Source organism: Typopeltis vanoorti, chromosome 4 (assembly GCF_054136105.1).
Source record: "Typopeltis vanoorti isolate ZY-2024b chromosome 4, IOZ_Tvanoo_1.0, whole genome shotgun sequence".
Taxonomy (NCBI): Eukaryota; Metazoa; Arthropoda; class Arachnida; order Uropygi; family Thelyphonidae; genus Typopeltis; species Typopeltis vanoorti.
This window is the reverse complement of record NC_143552.1, coordinates 73,464,493-73,487,428: the sequence shown is the minus strand read 5'-3', so window position 1 is coordinate 73,487,428 and position 22,936 is coordinate 73,464,493. Positions and strand designations below refer to the sequence as shown.

Sequence of the window (22,936 nt, the reverse complement as noted above, 5' to 3'; positions counted from 1 at the left end):
GCTCTCCTCTGTATTGAGTCAAGCATTCTGAGCAAGCTTTTTGGGGTCCCACTACAGATGTGGAGATGGGTGAATTTGTATAGTGTTAACAGCTGTTTAGAGATGAAGTAGCATCTTGAGTGAAAGAGAAAACCTAGTTTTTTGGAAGCTGAAGATGCAGTGGTTGTGATGTGTTTATGCCAGGAGAGGCTTGATGTCAAGGTAATTCCAAGAAGAGAATTTTCGTCTTGTCTGTGAATTTGAGTGTTATCGAAAACAATGCTGGGGGAAAATGGTTATTTTTTGTGAGAAAGAAGACAGAACTGGGTTTTACTAGCATTGAAGTTGACAAGGTTGTCTGAGCCCCATCAGAGGATGGCTTGGAGGTCGGAATTAAGGGCAGTGGTGGTTGATGTTCTCTGGGTTGAAGTGAGTTGTGTAGGGTAGGGTTTGTCAAATGAAAGGGAGGAATGTAGTGTGCTGTCATCTGCAAAACTGTGTATTGGGTTAGAGGTCAACTGAAGTAGGTCACTGATATATAGAAGGAAGAGGGTCGGTGAGAGAACTGAGCCTTGAACAACCTCTGCATTAGTTGAATGGTGAGAGGATAGGGAGCTGTCTACCATCTCACACACATAGTGTGCATCTAGACAGGAAGCTGGCAATCCATCTGCAGAAGCCCTGAGGCAGTCCAAATGATGGGAGTTTGCTTAGTAAGCCTTTGTGCCAGACTCGGTCAAAGGCTTTGGAGATATCAGGTGCAACTGCTTGGGATCCACCGAATTTCTCCAAGCACTTGTCCAATGATGGGTGATTATGAGAGTAGATCTCCTGTTGAACGGCTTTGGCAGAATCCATACTGGTGGTCGCTTAATAGCTGGGTACCTTTAAGGTAGATTAAGATTTGAGTATTGATTTCCTCCATTACTTTAGATAGGACTGAAGTGAGTGAGATAGGGTGGTAGTTAGATGGCATTGATTCATCACCCTTTTTAGGAATGAGCTGAATATAGGCCAGTTTCCAGGTTTTGGGATATATACCAGTGGAGTAAGAGAGTGTGTACAGGTGACATAGGATAGGAGTTAGTTCAGATGCACAGACCTTCAGAATAATTGGAGGAATTCCATCTGGGCCAGGAGACTTTTTTTGTGTCTAATTTAGACAGCAGGTTTGTGATGTCTTTCTGGCAAAAGGATATAGCAGGCATTGTATGTTGGAATGACTGGAGGGCATTTGCCATTGTCAGTTATGTGTACATTGGAGGCAAAGTGTGATGCCAGGAGGTTAGCTTTTTCTATGGGTGATGTTGCAAATGGGCCATCTGGGTATGATAGAGGTAGGAATAATGTAGGGAAATGTTACGGCCAATTGCCTTGGCAAAGGACCAAAAGGCACGGCTTCCGTTTGGACATACTGCAAGCTTCCTGCTTTTTGCCCGTTTAAAATCTGTTTTGGAATTATTGATAGTTTTCTTGCATTTGTTTCGGGCTTCAGTGTAGGCATCGAATGAGGATGGGGTTCTTGATTTGAGGCAGTTGTAGTATGCCTGATTTTTCATTTGCACTGCCTTGGCATTTTTTTTGGAGAACCAGGTTTAGTTAGGAGACGGCAGGTCTGAGCAGTGTAGGGAATATATGCTTTCATGCCAGCGAGGATCACTTTGGTGATGCGTTCATTCCCATGGTTAGACAATAGTCTAACCATGGGAATGAACTTTGTTGGTCAAAGTTCATCCACTTTGAATTTACTTCACAGTAGCTATATTTTTAGCCTTAACATTTTAATAAGTGTTTGAAATCTCAACCATTTCTACAATAATTTACCAACCTGAAAAGCTTCTGCAACAATCTATTGGATTTTGTCATTTTTGTCTTTGGAATGCTAAGAAAATACTTTCCAGCCAAAATTAGGAGAATTATATCTCAATATCAATTTGATATGACAGCGAGATTATATAAATAAGAAAATGCACAAAAGAAAATATCTACACACTCTTCAAACTACCACAAAATAAAAGCAACAAATTAACTATATTAACTGAGATAAAGATCCAAAAAGGCTTCACTTCAGTGATGTAAAATTATACAAATTAATTGGATATTGAATCCAACAAAATATCTACACACTCTTCAAACTACCACAAAATAAAAGCAACAAATTAACTATATTAACTGAGATAAAGATCCAAAAAGGCTTCACTTCAGTGATGTAAAATTATACAAATTAATTGGATATTGAATCCAACATTAATTCCAAGCCGAATACAGAACCTCTAAGATAGAGACTAAGAGTTTCATGCTGAATATGTAGAAACTATAAAAGTTTTGACGGATCCAAGCGTACGCCAACATCTGGTTCAGGCTAGGACTCTTTGTAAAGATGGAGTAAGTTCTGATCACTGTCCTTGGTATTTTCCATAATGTAAAGCATGTCTCCTTATGGACATGTATGACACTATACATTGTGGAGGGAGGGTCACCACCCAGAACAGTTTCGACCTTTGTTGAAATCTCATCAGTGAGTATGTAGACCCAGACATAAATACTGAGACTGAAGTGATGCAGAATTTATTCGTTACCACACGGTCAAGAATTACTGAGATAAAGAGCCAAAAAGGCTTCACTTCGGCGATGTCAAATTATACAAATTAAGTGGATATTGAATCCAAAATTATTTCCAAGCCTAAATATAGAAACTCTAAGATAGAGGACTCTAAGAGTTTCATGCCGAATATATAGAAACTATAAAAATTTTGGCAGATCCAAGTGTAAGCCAACACCTGGTTCAGGCTAGGACGACTCATAGTAAAGATGGAGTAAGTTCTGATCCAAGAATTACTGAGATAGAGCCAAAATGGCTTCACTTTGATGATGTAAAATTATACAAATTAAGTGGATATTGAATCCAACATTAACTTTTATAGTTTCTATATATTCGGCATGAAACTCTTAGTCTCTATCTTAGAGTTTCTATATTCGGCTTGGAAATAATGTTGGATTCAATATCCACTTAATTTGTATAATTTAACTATATTAATGTGCAGAAACACTGTTTTCAAATATGTAAGTTATTATGAAAGTGAAACCTGATTAGATATGCATTTACTAAAATAATTTCTTAGCACATGAAATTTGAAAAAAATAAAATTTACTTTTTTTTTTATTGGAAAAAATAAGATACATTTTATACCCAACAGAAAAGCAAAATGAAGGTATATAATTAAATCTTTAAATACTACTAAATCTATATATATATATGTATATATATATAATATATACAAGATATATACAAGATATAATAAATGTCTTTTGCCCAATCTATGAAGTGCTTGCCATGCGATAGGCAACGTTCATTGTCTACATTTTTTTAAAGGATCTTATACATTTAAAATAAATGTTTGTGAAAACAAAATTACATTCATCACTCTAATATTATATTCTGCAAATAAAGAGAACTGTATTCAAGTCTTCTTTTCTCTTTTTCTATGAATTAATATAATGCTCAACCACTTTTTTCAAGATTTGTATCAGAGAGTCTTCTTTCCACTTCAGCTATTCTCGTGTTAAAATCTTCAAGCATGTCTTCAAAGGTGGAAAGCTTTTTGCTAATTTTGTCCATTACATCGTCCATAAAGAAACTCAGATTATCAGTCCCTGAATCTACATTTGAACTCTAAAAAAAATATTCTAAATTAAAAAGATGTGTTTATACATTAGTATACTGTATTAATAACAGTATATGAAAAGTACTAAACTAATTAGTTTGACTTGATACATTTATGCAAATAAAATAAACATGTCCAATAGTTGTAAATTTTCAAACTAATTTCATGTAGATTTTAAAATTTTTGTTGCAAATACAAGGCATGACAAATAATTGTGGGAATGGCCTGATACTAACATGCATATGACAAGTCAGTGCTACTACTTTGTGTCACATCAAAACAAGCAACTCGGTAGTTGGCCAAAGCAAGCAACCCAGTAGTTAATAAGCTATGGTAGAGTTAACAGATACATCTTTGTTTTGCAGGAGAAAAATGTGCGAATGAAATTTAGAACAGTGATTAACATGTTTGGTTTAAAGTTGTGTAAAAGATTTAAAGAGGAACAGGAAGACATGAGAAATCAAAAAAGAACTGAGTGACCAGAATCCAATGGTAAAACATCAAATTGTTACACAGATCTATGTACAAATATGAATTGTTTATTCAAAGAAAGTGCTGAAGCCATACTTCATCTTTAACCGTAACAACTGTCTTAACATCACTAAAGTTCCAGTTGCAGAGTTGACCACAACCAGACAGGTCTACAGGTGGTGGACAGTGGAATCTCTCTCCCCCCAGATATGGATGGCATGAGATAAACAGGATAACCTGATAAATAAGCAGTCCCAGGCAACAGGAGTATTGCCATTAAAGGGGTGGGGGAGGGTGGAACTTGGTCCAGTTGGTTGGACACCAAATAGACTAACCACTCAGTCAACTGGGCTGGCATATATTTACCATCTGTTGTATAGCATCATTCTAGTATGAGACATATCTGTGAAAAAGAATAGTAATCCATTGTTTGTGCTCCACCTTATGAATTTGCTCGTGTACTGATGATGGCCTGTTTGATTCAGGCCAAAATATCTGCATTAAGAAATTATTAATTGTTGTGTGTGCCAACATGTTCCCAATAATAATTCATTTGACAGAGTGACTAACAATATAGATATGGAATCATAAGTCACTGAAGAGCAGCATGATCTAATTTTAAGTTCTAGTGAAGTTCAAATAGAAACTCACAACATATAACACACAAACACACACACATTCATAGAAACCACATCACCTGCTGTAATCTTTTTTTTTTGTTTGTTTGTTTTCACTGGAAAAACAAATACTTGTATCAAACTTTAGTTCAACTATACAGTTTTACTAGTATTCAAAGCTAAAAATTAATTTTTTGCTGTTTAGTACTTTGTGGGTCCTCCCCCTCTTGCCTTTATTGGCTGGGCATTGGCAGAGCATTGACAAAATCAATTTCCTAATGATGCAACTTTCAATTCATGGTTCCATGCCCTTATAATAGCTTCTGGGAAAATCCGAAGTGTTTTGGCTTCTTCTTATGTATTTCAGTCTCCATTTGGTATCATACATTCTTAATGGGGTTTGAGATCTGGGCTGTTTCCTGGCCACGATAGTCACAGAAATGAGTGTTCATCGAGTTATTTATTAACCTGCACAAAAATTAATTTTTTTTTTCTTTCTTTTTTAAGTACTAAACTCAATTCGTATGGTACATTTTAGGGTTATAATAGCATTAGTTACACTTTTTGTCTTATGACAATGGACAGAGTCATTCTGAAAGATACAGTTCATCACTATGGTAAAGTGGTCTCCGATAGTAGGCAACAATTCCTCTAAAATTTTCTGGTAAACTTGTGCATTCACTGAACCTTTTATGAAATACAAGTGACCACCATCACAATACGACATGCAGCTCCAGATCATCTGACTAGCTGAGAATTTGACTGTTGACACCAGACAGTTAGGGTTGAATCCCTCGATTGTCTTTGAACTGTCTGCCATCAGCACCCTGCAGGTTAAACTTAATCTCATCAGAAAACATTACTTTTTTCCACTGATGAGGGGGGGGGGTCCATTTGGCATGCTCTCTGCACCAATTTAACCAAGTCAATCTTATTTTTTTGGTTAACAAGGTCTTCTTTTTTAGGGTGCCTGGCTATCCGTCCCTGTCAATGAGTCTTCTCCTGACAGTTACAGAGTTCACCACAACTCACATGTTCTTCCCAGTTCCATTTCAGTTCTCCAGACTACACACAGCAATTTTTAAGGGAGAACTGCTTTTGAAAACTCAATCTTGGCATGGTGTAGACAGTGGCTTTCTTCCTTTCAACAAATCCAAGTTCCTTCACTTTTCACAGCAGCCATAACACAGTAGATTAATTACAGGACACCCTTTTAGGAAAAGCCATGAAAGGAATAGCCTTCTCTATTTCAGGTGTTAACTGCAAGTAACTAGCCATAGCGATCTCAGCACAAAAATGCAAAAACTAGCTCTTGCTGTCTACTTATAGCAAAAAAAATTCTTGCTTAAGTAATGAGCATGAATTAAGCATACTTCTTGAACATGCTTAATTCAAGCAGACAGATACACAAACATAGAATACTTCTATGTTTGTGTTTCTGTATGCTTGGACTTATACTGTCATGTCTGTTCCACTTTTCAAAGTTTACTGCAGATACCCATCATATATAGGATTAAAAATTCTAACATTTATGTAATCCATAGGAGTAGCCATAGTATTCAACACAAAATACGAGGCTAATCTTCTTGAATGGCAGTCAGTCTCAAGTAGAGTAATGTGGGCAAATATGAGAATGGGGAACTGGACAATGAGACTTATTTGTGCCTATGGTCCCACAGAAGGTTCTACTAAGGTAGAAGTGGAGGAATTTTTTGAGGCTTTAGAAAAAGCAACTGACACAATGAAAAATGAAAAGTTGGTCCTTGTTGGTAATCTAAATAGCAGAGTAGGAAATGACTGTGAGACATACAAAAATATTTTGGGAAAATTTGGAGAAAAGAGCAAAGCTAATAATAATGACAAATATCTGTTGGATTTCTGCTCAGGACATGGACTAGTTATTACTAACACCATGTTCCAACATAAAAATGTGCATAAATTCACATGGAGAGAAGAGGCTAGGAAAACGAAATGTCTCATTGACTATGTTATTGTTGATAGTGATGTTTTCTCCCTGGTGCAGGACACCAGAGTGTACAGAGGATTTGAAATTGGAAGTAATCACTATATAGTCTTGAGCAGGATAAAATTGAATTTCATATTGAAAAGAATAACATGTAAGAAAGTTTTAAAGCGAATAAAAGTTGAGCAGCTCTCAGATGTGAACTGTAGACTAAAATACACAAAGATTATTGAAGAAAAAATGAAAGAGTTTGAAAACAGGAACAAACTTTGGAGATTCAGTGGCAAACTCATGAAAACATTGATTGATTCTGCCAGAGAGGCATGTGGTGAGGTTGTGTGCAAGGATAAAAAAATCAGAACTCCCTGGTGGACACAGGAAGTTAAAGAGGCAGTGAAGGAAAAGAAGAAAGCATACCAAAAGTTCCTGTCAAATAAGTCAGCTTGTGCTCTTAGAGAATATAGAGACAAATGCAAGAATGCTAAACACTGTGTAAAACTAGCTAAACAAAAGTCATGGGAGGACTTTGGCAAGAATATAGAAAATAAATATCAAGAAGGTGGCAAAATATTCTGAAGGTTGTTGAAGAAGCTTAAGAATGGAGGAAAGGGTGCTGCTGTAAAAGGAAATAGAGATGATAAAGGTGACATGAAAACGGGAGAAAAAAGATATCCTTGAAGTATGGAGTAATTACTTTGAAAAACTGCTAAATAAAACAAGCAGTGATGACAGCACAGTGGTAAAAAACACTGACCAGGCATGCAATCAGGAATACATATCCATACTTGAAGTAGAAAAAGCCATCAAAGGCTTGAAATGTGAAAAGGCAGCAGGAGTAGATGATATTCGACCAGAAATGCTGAAGTATGGTGGTATAAGAGAGTTTTAGAATGGCTGCACTGCATAGTTCAGAAAGCCTGGACAGAGGGACGAATTCCCGATGATTGGAGTAGAGCTCTCATAGTACCCATATATAAAAAGGGAAATAAAACTGCATGTGAGAATTACAGAGGCATTTCATTACTGAGTGTTCCTGGAGAGATATATGCAAGTATACTTGAGAAACGGTTGAGAAGAATTGTGGAAGAAAAGCTTGGTGAAGAACAAGCTGGATTCAGGCCAAATAGAGGCTGTCAGGATCAGATTTTCACTTTACGACAAATAGTCGAGAAAGCATGGGAATATAACAAAGATCTGTATTTAAGTTTTGTCGATCTGGAAAAGGCATATGACAAGGTGCCAAGAGAGAAGCTATTCAATACGCTGCAGTTATATGGTGTCAATGGGGCATTATATCAAGCAAGACTTAGTCTTTACTTGAGTTGTAAGTCAGCAGTTAGAATTGAAGGAAGTACAGGAAGATGGTTTAATGTTAAATCTGGTGTGAGACAAGGATGTACATTATCCCCTCTGTTATTCATTATCTATATGGATCACATTATGAAGGAAAGTGGTATTAAACATGATATCAAAATTGGAGATGTTAATGTCAGCTCTTTGCTTTATACAGATGATGTTATACTTCTAAATAAATCCGCTACAAGTCTGCAAGATTCTCTGACTAAATTGAATAGCTGTTGTAATAGATATGGTATGAAGGTCAGCAATAAAAAGACAAAGACAATGAAAATAGGCAGAATCATTGAAAATGTCAACTGTGTTGTAAATGGAGAACCTGTGGAACAAGTAAAACATTTCAGCTATTTAGGCATGATTTTTACTGAAGATGGTAAATTAAATATAGAAATAGACAACAGAATCAGCAAAGCTGGTATGGTGGGAAGTCAATTGAATAAATTCATATGGAATAAGAGAGAAATTAGTCGGAACACTAAATTAGCTGTATACAAGACAGTGTTCAAACCAGTTTTAACTTATGGATCTGACAGCTGGGTCAGAAGTAAAACACTTGACCAAAGACTAGAGACCGCAGATATGAGAGTCCTGAGAAAGATTATAGGCGTGAACAGATGGCATCAATGGCAGTATCATATTAAAAACGAGGATATTAGGAAAGAACTTGACATTGTCAACATCCAGGAATGCGTTAGCAAAACTAATCTCAGGTGGTATGGTCACTCAAACAGAATGGGCGAGGAAAGATTAGCAAAACAAGTGTTCTCTGGCAGGTTGACAGCAAAACGACCCAGAGGAAGACCAAGATATAGGTGGATTGATACGGTACAAAGTGCTTTAGATGATAGAAATATAAGATCTGATAATGTTGGAGTGTTGACAAGTAACAGACTGATTTGGAGGAAAATTGTAGATAGGAAATTAATAACGATGTAATTTTTTTCATGTAGTACTATCATATCCTGTACACCCCTTGAGGGTACATGGCAGGAATTTGATGATGATTCATCATGTCCACTTATGAATCTATTAAAACACAGATGGTTGCTGTAGCTAGAGTCAACTTTACCAAATTTAGAAGAATCCAATTTTTTTGGATTCTTCTAAATCTTTTGAAGTGGTTATGGTATAGCAGGCATGTCAAACTTGTTTACCTCCAAGGGCCAAATTAAGAATTATACATCAACCGCAGGCCCAACAGGAAAAAAGATCTTGAAATAAAGAGGAAACAGATTTTTTAATATTAACATTAGAGTATATAAGTACAAAATACAATCATGTTACAAAAAAAAAATTTTAATAAAATTATACATATCATTTTTTGGAATAAACTTAACATTTTTCATTAATGAAATCTTCAAAATTTGATTGAATTTGTTGAGCTGTAGTTATTTTCAATATTGCTTGCACATGCTAGTCTGTTAATCTTGATCTTTCCATAGTTTTATTATTCTTTAAAGTTGAAAATAGTTGTTTGCATAAATATGTGCTACTGAACATAGAATACACTATAATTATTTATCGATTGACTGATAAATAATTATAGACCTTTGAAATTCCAACATCCATATATTTTTGTTTCAATACGGAATCACACTGATTGACCGTTCAGAGTATTGAAGCGGGAGTTAAGCCAGAAGGCACAGCTGGCTGTCTTCAATGCAGTCTATGTCCCCATCCTCACCTATGGTGAGGATGGGGACATAGACTGTATTGAACATAGATGGGGACACTCCCTTTTTTCCCCCTTCCACTTCAAAGGGCCAAGTTCTTTTCCCAGGCCCTGCATTAGCTGTCAATGCCTCTGCTGATGCAATCTGGTCAATCCCCTAATTTTTCTAAGGACTCTCCATATCTGTGGTCTCTAATCTTTGATCAAGTGCTTTATTTCTAACCCAGATCCATAATTTAAAATTTGTTTGAACAGTCTTGTATACTGCTAGTTTGTTGTTCAGGCTAATTTCTCTTATTCCATATAAATATTTATAGCCAGTTGAATAAATGATATTATTTAACTGGCTTTCTACCATGCCAGCTTTGCTTATTCTGTTGTCTATTTCCAAATTTTATTTGTCATCTTCACTAAAAAGCAGTGCCTAAATGGTTGAAATATTTTATTTGTTTTGCAGGATCTCCACTGAGAATGCAGCTGAAATTTTCTATGTTCCTGCCTATTTTCATAGTTTTAGTCTTTTTATTGCTGATTTTCATGCCAAATTTGTTAATGCTGTTATTCAAGTCAGAGAATTCTGTAGTCACACACTAGATGTGTGTAGGAGTGCAATATCATCTGCATAAAGCAAAGAGCTAAGTTTGATATCTCCATCCTAATATTAGGATGGAGATATTTAATGCTTCTTTCATAATGTGATCCATATAGATGAGTAAGAATGGAGATAATGTACATCCTCGTCTTATACCTGATTTTACATCAAACCATCTTCCTGTATTCCCTTCAATTCTAACTGCTGACTTACAACTTAAATATAGACTATGTATCGTCCTGTATAATGTTCCATTCACCCCATCCAATTGCAGTGTTTGAAAAGCTTTTCCCCTGTCATATGCCTTTTTCAGATTTACAAAACTGAACTAGAGAACCCTGTCATACTCCCATGATTTCTCAGCTATTTGTCGTAAAGTGCAAATCTGATCCTGACAACCTCTATTTGGCCTAATCCAGCTTGTTCTTCTCCCAGTTTCTGTTCCACAATTTTTTTCTCAGTCTCTTTTCAAGGATGTTTGCATAAATCATACCTGGAACATTTTATTAATAAATTGTTCCAGGTACATTAATATTATATATATATATATATATTATATTAATTAATATAATATTTTAATATAATTTTAAAATATTTAAAATTATTTCTTTTAAAACAAATTTCATATACATTACCTCAAATAAAGGAGATAGTGGATCTGATTTAACCCAGTTATTAGTCACTGAGGAAGCTAGAAGAGCAAAAACAGTTCTTGAATAAGATTATTTTGTGATGTACAATATCATCCCAATGCCATAAACAAATCTAAGAGAAAATGCTATTGACCTTTGCACTTTTAGAACTATTAATTAATAAGATGTAGAATTAGAGAAAGTGGTATTACAAATGCCTGATGCTAATAAGTCATGAGAACATCCACCAGATCATACTAAATGATCAGCTAAGCTTTATGCAAAAAACAAACAAGGTATTACACATAAATATACAGAATGATATATATTTTTGAGGAATCATTTCAAAAGTTCTGCAGACTGTATTCCTGTTTTATTTAATTAACTACATTTACAGGTCTTCAATATAATCTACACTGTGCCTTATTTGCTACCCAACATTAGGGTAAGTCATATTCCAGTCAGTACACTTTTTTGTGAAAACGTTGATAAGTCAGGTCACTCCAATAGAAACCTCATCATGAGTAGCAAAACAATTCCCACAAAATGGTTCTTAAAACTTAGGGGAACCAGATTGAAATCTAGAGATCTCACATAAAGATTGGATGTACAAACCTTGCTAGGACTTCACTTCCTCCATTTTGAAGTCCTATTTCATGAAACAAGAATACCAAAAACAAAAAACAAGTACATGACATTTTTATTTAGATTCTGGTTGGCTTACAACTGATGTGAACGTGGAAAATATTCCATCATCAGGCTAGCCACAAGTGTGTGTGTCATTGCAGAACTTTTGAAATAACCCTTGTAGAAATTTTTTTTTTATTGTATATACATTAAAGTGTTTCAAACCAAAACGTTAATTTTGAATTGGCAGTATTTGCCAGCCTGGTTGGCCAAGTGGTTAGTGTGGTAACTTCAAAATGGAGGAAGCGAAGTCCTAGCAAGGTTTGTACATCCAATCTTTATGCAAGATCTCTAGATTTCAATCTGGTTCCCCTAAGTTTTAAGAACCATTTTGTGGGAATTGTTTTGCACTCCAACCAACAGGCTTTGGATTCGAATACCACTATGGGCTGGAATGTTTGTTATTATTTTAGGTGGGAGATGAGTTTCATCTTCAGTGTAACCACTGCCCCACTTATTGGCAGCCTGAAGTAGCTTGAAAAGGTTTCATGTTTGGTCTCTAGAGAAGGGTTTCCAGAGTATGCAAAAAATAAAAGCCAAAAAATACAATATATAAAATTAATAAAAAATGGAAAATAAAATCCTTAGCCAACTCACAGTGTGAATGTACCATAGGTTTATGGTACAGATACTTGGCACTCCTTTCATATGGTCCCCTTTTGTGGGTGGGAGCCATATAAAAAAATAAAAATCTTATGCAGATTTCTAGTAAATCTAGTATTATAGGTTTGCAAGTAACTTTCATGGGTGGGCACAACATATAAAAAAAAATCCATTCAAGAGGCAACAATTAACAATTTCTGTAAATTGCATATGGATTTAAAAGGCTGACAAACCTCAAGAAATTAATTTTACATAATTTCCTAGTCCAACATTAATGATCTGCAATAACTGTAGGCTATTTCACCTAGAAAACAAATTATACAAACTGAAGTAACTACTAGGGTGGTTTAATTTCTCCTATATTAGTAGACTATTTTAAGGAATATCTAGAAAGCAAACTTCTAATGACACATTCCCTCAGTCTCATATTTCACTTTGTTGATGACATCTTCACAGTCTTGTCATTCTCAGAGACCGAATTACAATTTATAAATAAAATAAACTGTATAGCCATATCAACTTTACAAATGAACATGAATCAAACAACTGTTTGATTTATGTTCATTCCTTTCTGGCAATATTAATAACATACGCCTCTACAGATAGTGGTCAATTTTCAGTATATCAGAAACTTTACTGTCAGATATATCCATCTGTTCTCATATTATCCATCACAGAAGTCATTTATCAACATCCGACCCGATGGACAACACCCGACATCCTAAACAAATACTAAAATATAAGCCAATTGGAAAGAGAAGGCAGGGTAGACCTCAAAAAAGGATATTGGATGGATAAAGAGATCGGAACAGACCAATATGGTCTATACCCGTAATTAGCGTTATGATGATGAAGTCATTTATCAAAACTTATACGTTGAACCCATTCCACCTGTTCTGTCAGATCCTTACTATTAGTAAAAACTAAGCAAAATAATAAATGCCATGTTTACTATGTCAGATGTTATAAAAAGGTTGCCATTCTCTGTAGCAGAGAGACACTGCAATGAATAACATACTTAATCTACCCACCTTCAAACATTATAGTCTTCTATCAGTTAATGATAAATTAATGTACGCCCACAGATGCGAGACCCTTCGACACTTCTGTGCATGTCAGAAGAAGGAGAATCCATCCTGATATTAGGATGATCAATGCGTTTCGTGGGATGAGCATTTATTATTATACATCGGCAAATTAGCTTTTCTTTTATGAAAATTCTAGTTTTTAAAGTGGTAATTAGTTTGCTTGTACAACAGTTTGAAAATTTACGTATAAACACATGATTTCACATGTTGGTGATCAATTTGTACATCCTTTATTTCTTTCTCCCCTTCAGCATGAATGAATTGACTATTCTTGGCACATTGCCAAACCCAGTTCTATGAAGTGTGGGCATATAGTACCTTCCCTGTACAGACATTCAATGTCCATCAAAAAGTAATGTCTGAATTAGCAGTGAATTTGAGGTTATGAGGTGTGAAGTGGAAATTAACAGGATATAGAACACAAAAATTGTAAATCTTGCCACTACTAACATAGAAATCATGGGAATGCAGGTCCAAACTGCAAATTTGGGTCCCCTGAAAATATACTCTGTATATGTGTGTGTGTGTGTGTGTGTGTATATATATATATATATATATATATATATATATATATATATGAGTGACTAGAGGTTGACTAGTGGAGTACCGCAAGATTATGTACGCAGCTATTCATTAATTTGTATATTAGCGACATGGAAAAAGATTTAAGGGGGAGGATATTTAGTTGTTTGCTAATAATACAAAACCGGGAAGCACAATAGTTGATAGGATGTAGATATCCTGCAGGATAATTTATATAAATTGGTACCGTGGGCAAAGGATAATGATTTCCTCCAATTCCAGTACAATTAATGGTACTGGACTGGAGGAAATTGATGATGTTAGGGACTTGAGGATAATGATGGACAGAGAACTGAAGTTCAGAGGGTATATTGCAAAGTAAAGTTGATAAAATAGGTCCAAGGATTATTTGGATATCAAAAAAACATGCCAACAAGTAAAGATAGGAAAGTTATTATTTCTCTTTATAGGGCTATGATTTGGCTGCATCTTGACTACTGGGCACAAATTCAGTCACCTGGGTTTTTGGGATCAGCAGGTGGTAGAGATGATTCAGAAATGACAGACCAAGCTGGTGAGCTCTGTGGAATGCATCCTATGAGAACAAGTTAAAGGTGTGTGGGTTACAAAGTTTAGATGATAGGAAAAAAAGAGGGGACATGATAGAAACTTATAATATATTAAAGGAGTTTTATAAAATTGATGGAAAGAAAATTTTTTCAATATATGACAAATAGAAAACTAGGGGTCTTCTGTGGAAGATGTGTGAGAGTGTGGTTAAGTAAGGGTGTAAGAACTAGATTTTTTTGCATGAAGAGAGAGTGGTAAATGAGTGGAATGGACTGGTAGAATTATTTGTGACTCCTGACAGTGAATGAGTTTAAGGAAAGGTATGATAGGTTTATGTCATTAGTGAGTCTCCCACAGTGTCTCTGAACTCCATGGAGATACTGTAAATAATAATATAACTCTCCAAAATAACTCTCAAGTCTGCTTCCAGTAACCATTTACTGGAAGCAGACTTGACTGAAATTCTAGACACAAACGAAACAGCAGCACTGCTTCGTTTGTGTCTGGAACAGAACTACAGCCTGGAACAGCAGAATACAAATCAAAATGATAGAATCCTCAATGACTTTGCTGCTGCCAGGAACACAGTCATTATAAGACCTCCAGAACCCATGTACTATGATGTGGCAGGAATTCCTTGACATAGCAATATGGTCACAGCCACATGCTGCTCCTCATCTCCTACATGAAGTCCTTCACATAGCGATATTACAAAATATCATGCATCAATACCAAATAAGTGTGATGGATGACCTCAGCTCTGACCACAACCCAATTTACTCCAGCTGGGGTTACAACATGAAAATACCCCAGATCGGGTCCCAACCATTAACTTGATAAAACTGACCACCCTAAATGAATTTGTTGGCCATGTTCCAGTCATTGACTCAAAGGATAGACAACTGCATAAACAGCTGCCACTGCGGAGGTGCCACATACAAACTCCAACCAACTTATAGATCAGATTAAAATGTGATCCATGAAAAGAACAGAACCAGGTGCCAATACCACAGAATCTGCTTCCAGAACACTGACAAGTGCTCAATAGGGCTACAAAGGAAGTTCAATATGCACTTAAGACTATCAAAATCAATAGTGGGAGACAAAAACTGCAGTCCTTAAACACGGAAGACTAGACACTCTGGAAAATGACCAAAGTTCTACTCACAGACCATAGATCACATTCATCACGGATTGGTAAGAGAGATTTACGGTCTGTGAGTAGAGCTTTGGTCATTTTCCAGAGTGTCTAGTCTTCCGTGTTTAAGGACTGCAGTTTTGTCTCCCACTATTGATTTTGATAGTTTTAAGTGCATATTGAACTTCCTGAGTTCAATGACGTAGACAAAGTTGAAGTTTTAGCCAACAGCCCAGAGAAGCAATGTAGTCCAAACTACACACATGCAGATCTAGATTTCATCAGTGCAGTACACACCTGGGTACAATGTATGCTAAAATGCACAGAGTACATAAACCCCAATGGAGTCTGTGTGTTGTGTTAGGGCTTAAGTGCTGGGAGGACATCATGTTGGAGGTTTAATTGAATATTTACAGCACTAGGGATTAAAAAACTAATTTTAATGCTTCCAGTATTTTGTCTCAGTCACTGAGACATCTTCAGGGATTACAAATAACTCTTGTAACACAGACAATAATAAATGAAACATGTAGGTGACTAAAGTCCTATTCTAGGTGATGCACCCTCTATGGGTATTTGTAGGTGGCCTAAGACAAAGTGGGACCTCTGACAATTATTGTTTCCCAAATTTTGGGAAGTTTATGCATCCATATTTATTTCAATTCAGTTGATTTCCGAGTACTGCCACAAATTCTAAAAACAGTCTTTTCTTTTTGAATTTACTATGGTGAAGCATGGTGGTTTTCTACCACGAGATCCTGTGGGTTGTATCCAATACACGTTCTGCAAGGCCAGATTGACCACAGCCATGACTGCAGATGTATGATTTGTGTTCTTCTAAACAGATGGTCACTAATCTACCTGTCTGTCCAAAGTAAGCCAGCTTACAGGAACAGGGTACTTTATATACTCCAGGCATTGAGAGAGGAGGGAGCTGATGTTTGGTAGAATGGATATGCGTAGCAAGTTTCCAGTGGGGGCTTAAAACTTGGATCCAGAACAGAGTAGTTTACAGAATGTGCCACCTATGATGATAGATTAAAGGTTTAACACGTTCGCTGCCTACGAGTATACTCGTAATTCGTATATGAGCTCCACAAGCCAACTACGAGTATACTCGTATGTCGATTTACTGACCTCCTATGCCAAACATGAGTTAACTCTTAGTATAATTACCTTAATTTGGACCCTTGGATTCTGAATAAAGTGGAGAGCACGTCTGGGGGCTTGATAGAAGGGAAATAATTTCAACTATAATATAGTATATTATGTATGTGCCTCAGAAGCCAACTACGAATATACTCGTATGTCGATTACCAACCTCCTATGCCAAGCGCAAGCTAATCCGTAGTATAACATGTAATTTGTAAATCGATTTAAAACTGATAAAAAATATTAAAATGAAATCAATAAAATAAAAACCAATTTATTCAAATTACGAATGATACACTTTAAAACAATTTTCCACACACAATGGTGGTTTTTTCTGGAAAAAAGGACAATAATAACAATTTTGCGTCATTGTTTGTTTCGTGTACATACTCAGCATGGCTTTGTCGGCGAATATTTTTTTCTGTAGGTGGTAAAAGTTCCAAATAATGAAGATCCCGAATCCATCTGATAATCTGTGATGCTGTAAGCTTATCCATTCCAACAAAAACAGATAAATTGATCTCTAAATTTTAACGCGGTCATTGCGTTTTCAGTAATTATATTATAAAATTTATGCGCATTTTGAATGTATATATCAAGAATGCATATTGCCAATTTCTTTTGCCATTTAATTGTCTTTCATAAGGGGGAATAGTAAGAAAGCATTTAATCAGAAAGATCGATGCCTGACTTACCCAAATTACAGTCTCTAACGATATTTGGTTATAACTGAATTTTATCATTCCGATTTTTTGCTTCAACCATTTAAAATTTATGCATATTTGAAATGGAAAGAACTTCCCTCTTATCCTTCCATTTGCAATGATGAATTCATTAAATTCATCATCGCTCATATTAGCGTAAACTTCTAATTCTTTATCAGTAAGTTTTCTTTTACTGGTCATGGCAAAACTCAAGGTTTTTAGAGACTAGACACAATAAACACATTCGTCAGCGCATGTAATATATGGGTGGGGGTGATACGAGATTACTCGTAGTTGGCTTATGAAACAAAATTCTGTCTGATAAGCCAGCTACGAGATTACTCGTAGTGACCTTGAAGATGCGAAAGCGCTTGCCGTGCGGGAACAAACTGTGCCCGAGGAGCGTGGCAGCGAACGTGTTAAGTTGCAAAAGCTAATTGATAGATTTAAGTCACAAGAAGGGTATTATAGGATTGATGCAGAGGACATATTTTAATACTTGGCTAGAAGAGAACAGAATAATGGATTATATCACTGGAAATTTAGTAAGCGTGGTTAGCAACAGACTCTGGCACTAGGGATTGGGTTGCCAGAGTCTGTTGAGTACTTTGTCGGTCAATGAGTTCAGGGAAAGGTAAGAGATATTGTATGGATAGTTTATCCTGCTATCAGTCTTCCAACTTCATAAAGGTACCTGTGCAGTTATAATAATTGTGATTACTTCACAATCAGAGTGATTTAAGATTTGAATGGTGTATTTCCAGGACAAAATGAATGGTTGAATTTAAATCTGCTTGAGTAATCTGCTTCTAGCAGACTAAGTGCTGTCATTGCCCTGGGAAGAGCAAGGCCAAAATTATCAGATTCCAAGTACTCGATGTTTCTGGATTCTAATCTCAGCACATTGTTCTGTCTGTCCAAAGTAACATGGTTGACAGGAAGAAGATACTTGATGAATTCTGATGAATTTCTACTGTAACCTGACCTAGTCATCTGATATCATTAGTAATACCTCCCCCTTGTTTCCTATCCTTCCTAAAAATAACTGGAATTACACTCAATTCCAGTTATATCTGACAGATCCAGCTTTTACTAATGCCAACACTCTTAAGCCAAAACACATTTGCCAACATACTTAACTCCTTTGTTCCTGATGATCCTGACATTAATGTATGGACATAAGTTGCTTCCTGGCTTTTTCATATACTTACATCTGCAACCTGCTTAGTGCAGTTGGACAACTTCCTCTTTTCCATCTCCCCAACATATGCTCTCAAAAGTCTGAATCCAACCATGCTCAATGACATTCACATCATTATCATGTTTGCATGCCTCAGCTGAACTTGCATACTTGGTGTTCTTCCCACGATGATCTAGTTTTCTCCGATTCTCTACATTAGCTTTCATCACAAAAAATAATTTCTCCAGGCTACTAATGCCAAATCCATTCAAGTGTAAGGGTGATCCAAAAGTCACATCATAAAATAAACTGGAATTTTTCAATATTAGTGACAAACTAATCAAACTAATATTAGTGACAAATCTGGTGATCTTGGGGACACCAAAGTCCTTTAGGAATCAGTCTGTCACCAAAACACTCTTGCAAAAATTGCATTGTTTCATATGATATATGGCAAATGGCACTGTCCTGCTGAAAACAGCAATCACATTGTTCAATCTCAAGGAGAGCCATGAACTGGGTAATGATGTCTTGGTATGGTGCACTGTTCAATGTTGTGTCAAAGAAAATAGGTCCAACAATGCGATAATGTGATACTGCACACCATACTCTAGTTTTCAGAAAATGTGAGGATGTGTCATGAAAATAAGAGGATTTTCCAATGACTAAATTGTTATTTTGACTAGTGACATATCCACTTAGGTGGAACCATGCTTCATCACTGAAGAAAACGTTGTCCAGCTCGTGAACTTTATTTTCTTCAATAAATGACTGAAACCACCTACAGTACACATGTTTTTCCTTATCCAGTGGCTTCAATTCCTGAAGTGGGTGAACATGGTATGGATGAAGCTTTAAATTGTTTGGTGGACTCCCAAGTATTGTCACATAACATACCTTTCAGTGCAGAGAGTTTCTAAGACTCTTTGAAGGTTGCAACATGTCATGTACTGCAGTCACTTCAGCCTAAGTCAAAATGGAAGGTCTTCCATGCCACTGTTTGTCTACAACTGATGCAGTTTCCTGAAAACATTCAATTAATCTTGTAATCAAATTTTGAGGAATAACAGAGTCAGGATACCTCTGATGAAACTCCTCCACAATATCTGAATAAGAACAACAGGAAAAATAACATTCCAAAATCACAACTCGTTGCTCCTAGAAAAGTACCTCAAAAACAAAACTATGCAATGGATCTCCAATGCCTGATACTTGGCAGATAGATGACAAGATAGCGGCCAATAGTCCTAGGTACCATCTATAGGTGAAACGAATAATCAGAATTGAAACACTTTGATGTAGCTCAGTTTCAACTTTGATGTATGCGACTTTTGGATCATCGTGTACAAGTCTTTTCTGATCTCAAATTTACTCACACCCATTTACTTCTACACAGACTGAGCATCAAGTCATTTGCTATCGCAGTCCTTCTTAACTCAATACTAGGACATCTTGGCAGCAAACTAACAATTTTTATTCTCACTCTTTCCAGCAATCCTTTCACATCCTCTGCCATACTGTATTTATCACTATTTAAATCATTAGTTCCTACACATTCCTATCATTAGTTGCCACAAACACTATAATCTTTTCTCAAAACCGTGACTTCATCAAGTGCACATTTAATGAGCAAATCACGGTACCATATTCTTTCTTTTTATTTACATTCTGATCAACTTTCATCATCATTATTATTATTATTATTCACTATTATCTTACCAACTTCAATGCTTTTCTTATTACTCTAATTATTTTTCTTATCCCATCTGAGTTTTTTTAAAACCTTTTCTAACTCTCCCCCCCCTCTAGTCAAATGTCTAATAATTCGTTTTATTCTGGAAATTTTATATGTCAATTTATCTTCATTTATATCATCAATATTGGTGTTGTAATAATTTTGCTTACATGGGACAAAGGTTCTCATCTAAGCTCATCTTAAATTAACAATATGTCTAGAAATATATTAGTAAACATACTAATACAATAAATCCAGTAAAAACCATAATAATATACTACATATACTAATTAATCTAAGAAAACACTCAATTAATAAAAAAAAAAATAAAAAATAAATACTAATTGTATAAGAGCTTGAAATAACATGCCCACACTCAAAATAACGTTGAACCCAGTATTTCCTAGTGGTCTGAAATTTTTCACAGGGTGTATTTTACATTTCAGTATCTGAAATCTGTTACTTCATTTTACTAGTCAAGAAATGAAATAAAACAATTATACTCTTTTATTTTTTACCCATGTTATTTCTTTACAATTTGATTATTCCAAACATTAACCTTTTTCCTTTTGACCCTGGTAATGTTTATGAAATAGTGATATTCCCTACACCTCTATTCTCATCTATGGCACACAAAACTACAATATCTTATTACTGTAATTTTATTTTTTTTTAGGAAAAAGATGTACTTGTCACTTTTAAACATGATGAACTGATTTGATTTTGTATGTTAAATGTTTACCTTGTACTCACTTTTTGCAGTGAGAATGCTAGTGTCATAGATGGATGTGTAAGTTCTTAATAAGCTTACACATTATCTTTAAAATTAAAACAAAGAAAAAACACAAGTTTTTTCTTTATGTTTATTATAAATTTATTCATTAAATTTTTTATAAATAACTAAAGAATCCTATGACTAGTATCTATTCCATTGTGGATAGGCATTATACATTTTAACAAATCTTGGTGTTTTGTAATCCTTTTCTCTGCCAAGTGATGCAAATGATTCTACTAATAGATATGAACATGGATTTAAACAATTTATTTTGAACATTAGCACCAAGTTCAGAAATACCTTTAATATGAACTGGAACTTTTTGTACATCAGAGCAGAGGAAGAAATGCACAGATTATTATAGTGTATTAAGATTATATAAAGGATTATATTGCAGAATGATATTGTAAAGAAATAATAAGAGAATAGAGAATCCTACCATAAAATATTGCATACATAATGTAAAAAATCTCAGAAGTCAACAGAAAATAGTTTCATTGTGACAATCTATTCTCTTTTCCAGTATAAGCACAAAAAGCATTTGTAACAATGCATTCAACATTACATAGTATGAATTACCAAAATTTTGTCATATTAAAATATAGGTATACTTGCCTTTCTTAGAATTTGGAGTATCTCTGAAATCACATAAAGATGACTGTGTTTTCTTCACCATTTTGATTCCAGAATGTGCAACAAGCTGTAGAGAGAATTTGAAATAAATAGTGCTAAACTGTACTTCAAATTCAAATTTTTAAAGCAATATAACACTCAACACTTGAATATCTTATACACTGTTGTTCTTAATCTTTCAGTTTTTCCCTAGGTCAATCAGTTCTCTCCATTCTGTTTTAGTAATGTTATAGATTGAGAGTTTTGCATGTAACAGTATAGTGGCCATTTTCATATGTATTAATTCAGCTACATGTGTATAGTTCCTAGGCTCTTTTCTACAGGAATAAGAATGTGTACCAAAGAACAAAAAATCCATTAAACTCTCCCATACCTAACATGTGGGGTTAAAACTATTAATGCATTGGTGATACTTCATATATAGCATCTTTCAGTGGAGTCAACTCTAACTCCTTATATTACTATACTTATATCTAACTCCAGTGGCATGGTCCATTTCCACAGATAGGTCTCTGGAGAGAAGTACTACTATCTTATATTTTCCCTAGTTGGAGGAAATCCAACTGGTCTTCTAAGTGGCTCATCGTCAGTGAAACAGCACTGTCCTGATTACTGGGAATATGAGACAGCTCCTGCCATGTTTTTTTTTGTCTCCAGAGTATGGTTCCTAGTTCCATCTCTCTCTCTCTCTCTTTTCTTCTCACATGCAGTACAGGTGATGTGTACATGCTCAACACATCCATGTGTGAAAGCTTAACTTGGATGACAAAGAATTAGTAGATTTAAAAAGGCTATTTGACCGTCTTCTTTTTTTAAAGCGACCCAGGATAAAGAGCATTCATTTTGAACAGTAACTACTGCAACTCAGAAGAGCTATTTAAAATTGCAAAAATGTTATCGACATACCTATACCAATCTATGGGTGTAGGTAAAACATTGTTGGGGAGATATTTAAAGTGTTCCATAAAAAAAATTGGCAATAGTTGGAGAAAGAGGCTATCCCATCTGTTGAAAAAATTTGTTTTGAAAAGTGAAATATCTATCTAGAGCGAATAACAATGTCAAATAGTTTTACAATATCCGATGGATTCTTGCTGGAGTAATTCGATAATATTTGATAAAGGAACGTTAGTAAACAAAGATAATATTTAAACTGATCATAACACTGGTAGATAAAGATAACAAATCTTGTTTTTTAAAGT

General features: G+C 35.3%; 1 protein-coding gene across 1 annotated transcript in view; it reads right to left on the bottom strand.

Moving 5' to 3' along the window:
• Nucleotides 1–3,186: 3,186 nt before the first annotated feature.
• LOC150107414 (centrosomal protein of 44 kDa-like) overlaps nt 3,187–22,936 on the bottom strand; it is a 69,346-nt gene continuing 49,596 nt past the window's right edge. The window contains exons 4-6 of the mRNA XM_090391281.1: nt 21,717–21,801; nt 10,951–11,006; nt 3,187–3,652 (exon numbers count right to left, since the gene is read on the bottom strand). Coding sequence (XP_090247407.1) covers nt 3,482–3,652; nt 10,951–11,006; nt 21,717–21,801 — 312 coding nt within the window. The 3' untranslated portion in view covers nt 3,187–3,481. The remainder of the gene's footprint in view (nt 3,653–10,950; nt 11,007–21,716; nt 21,802–22,936) is intronic.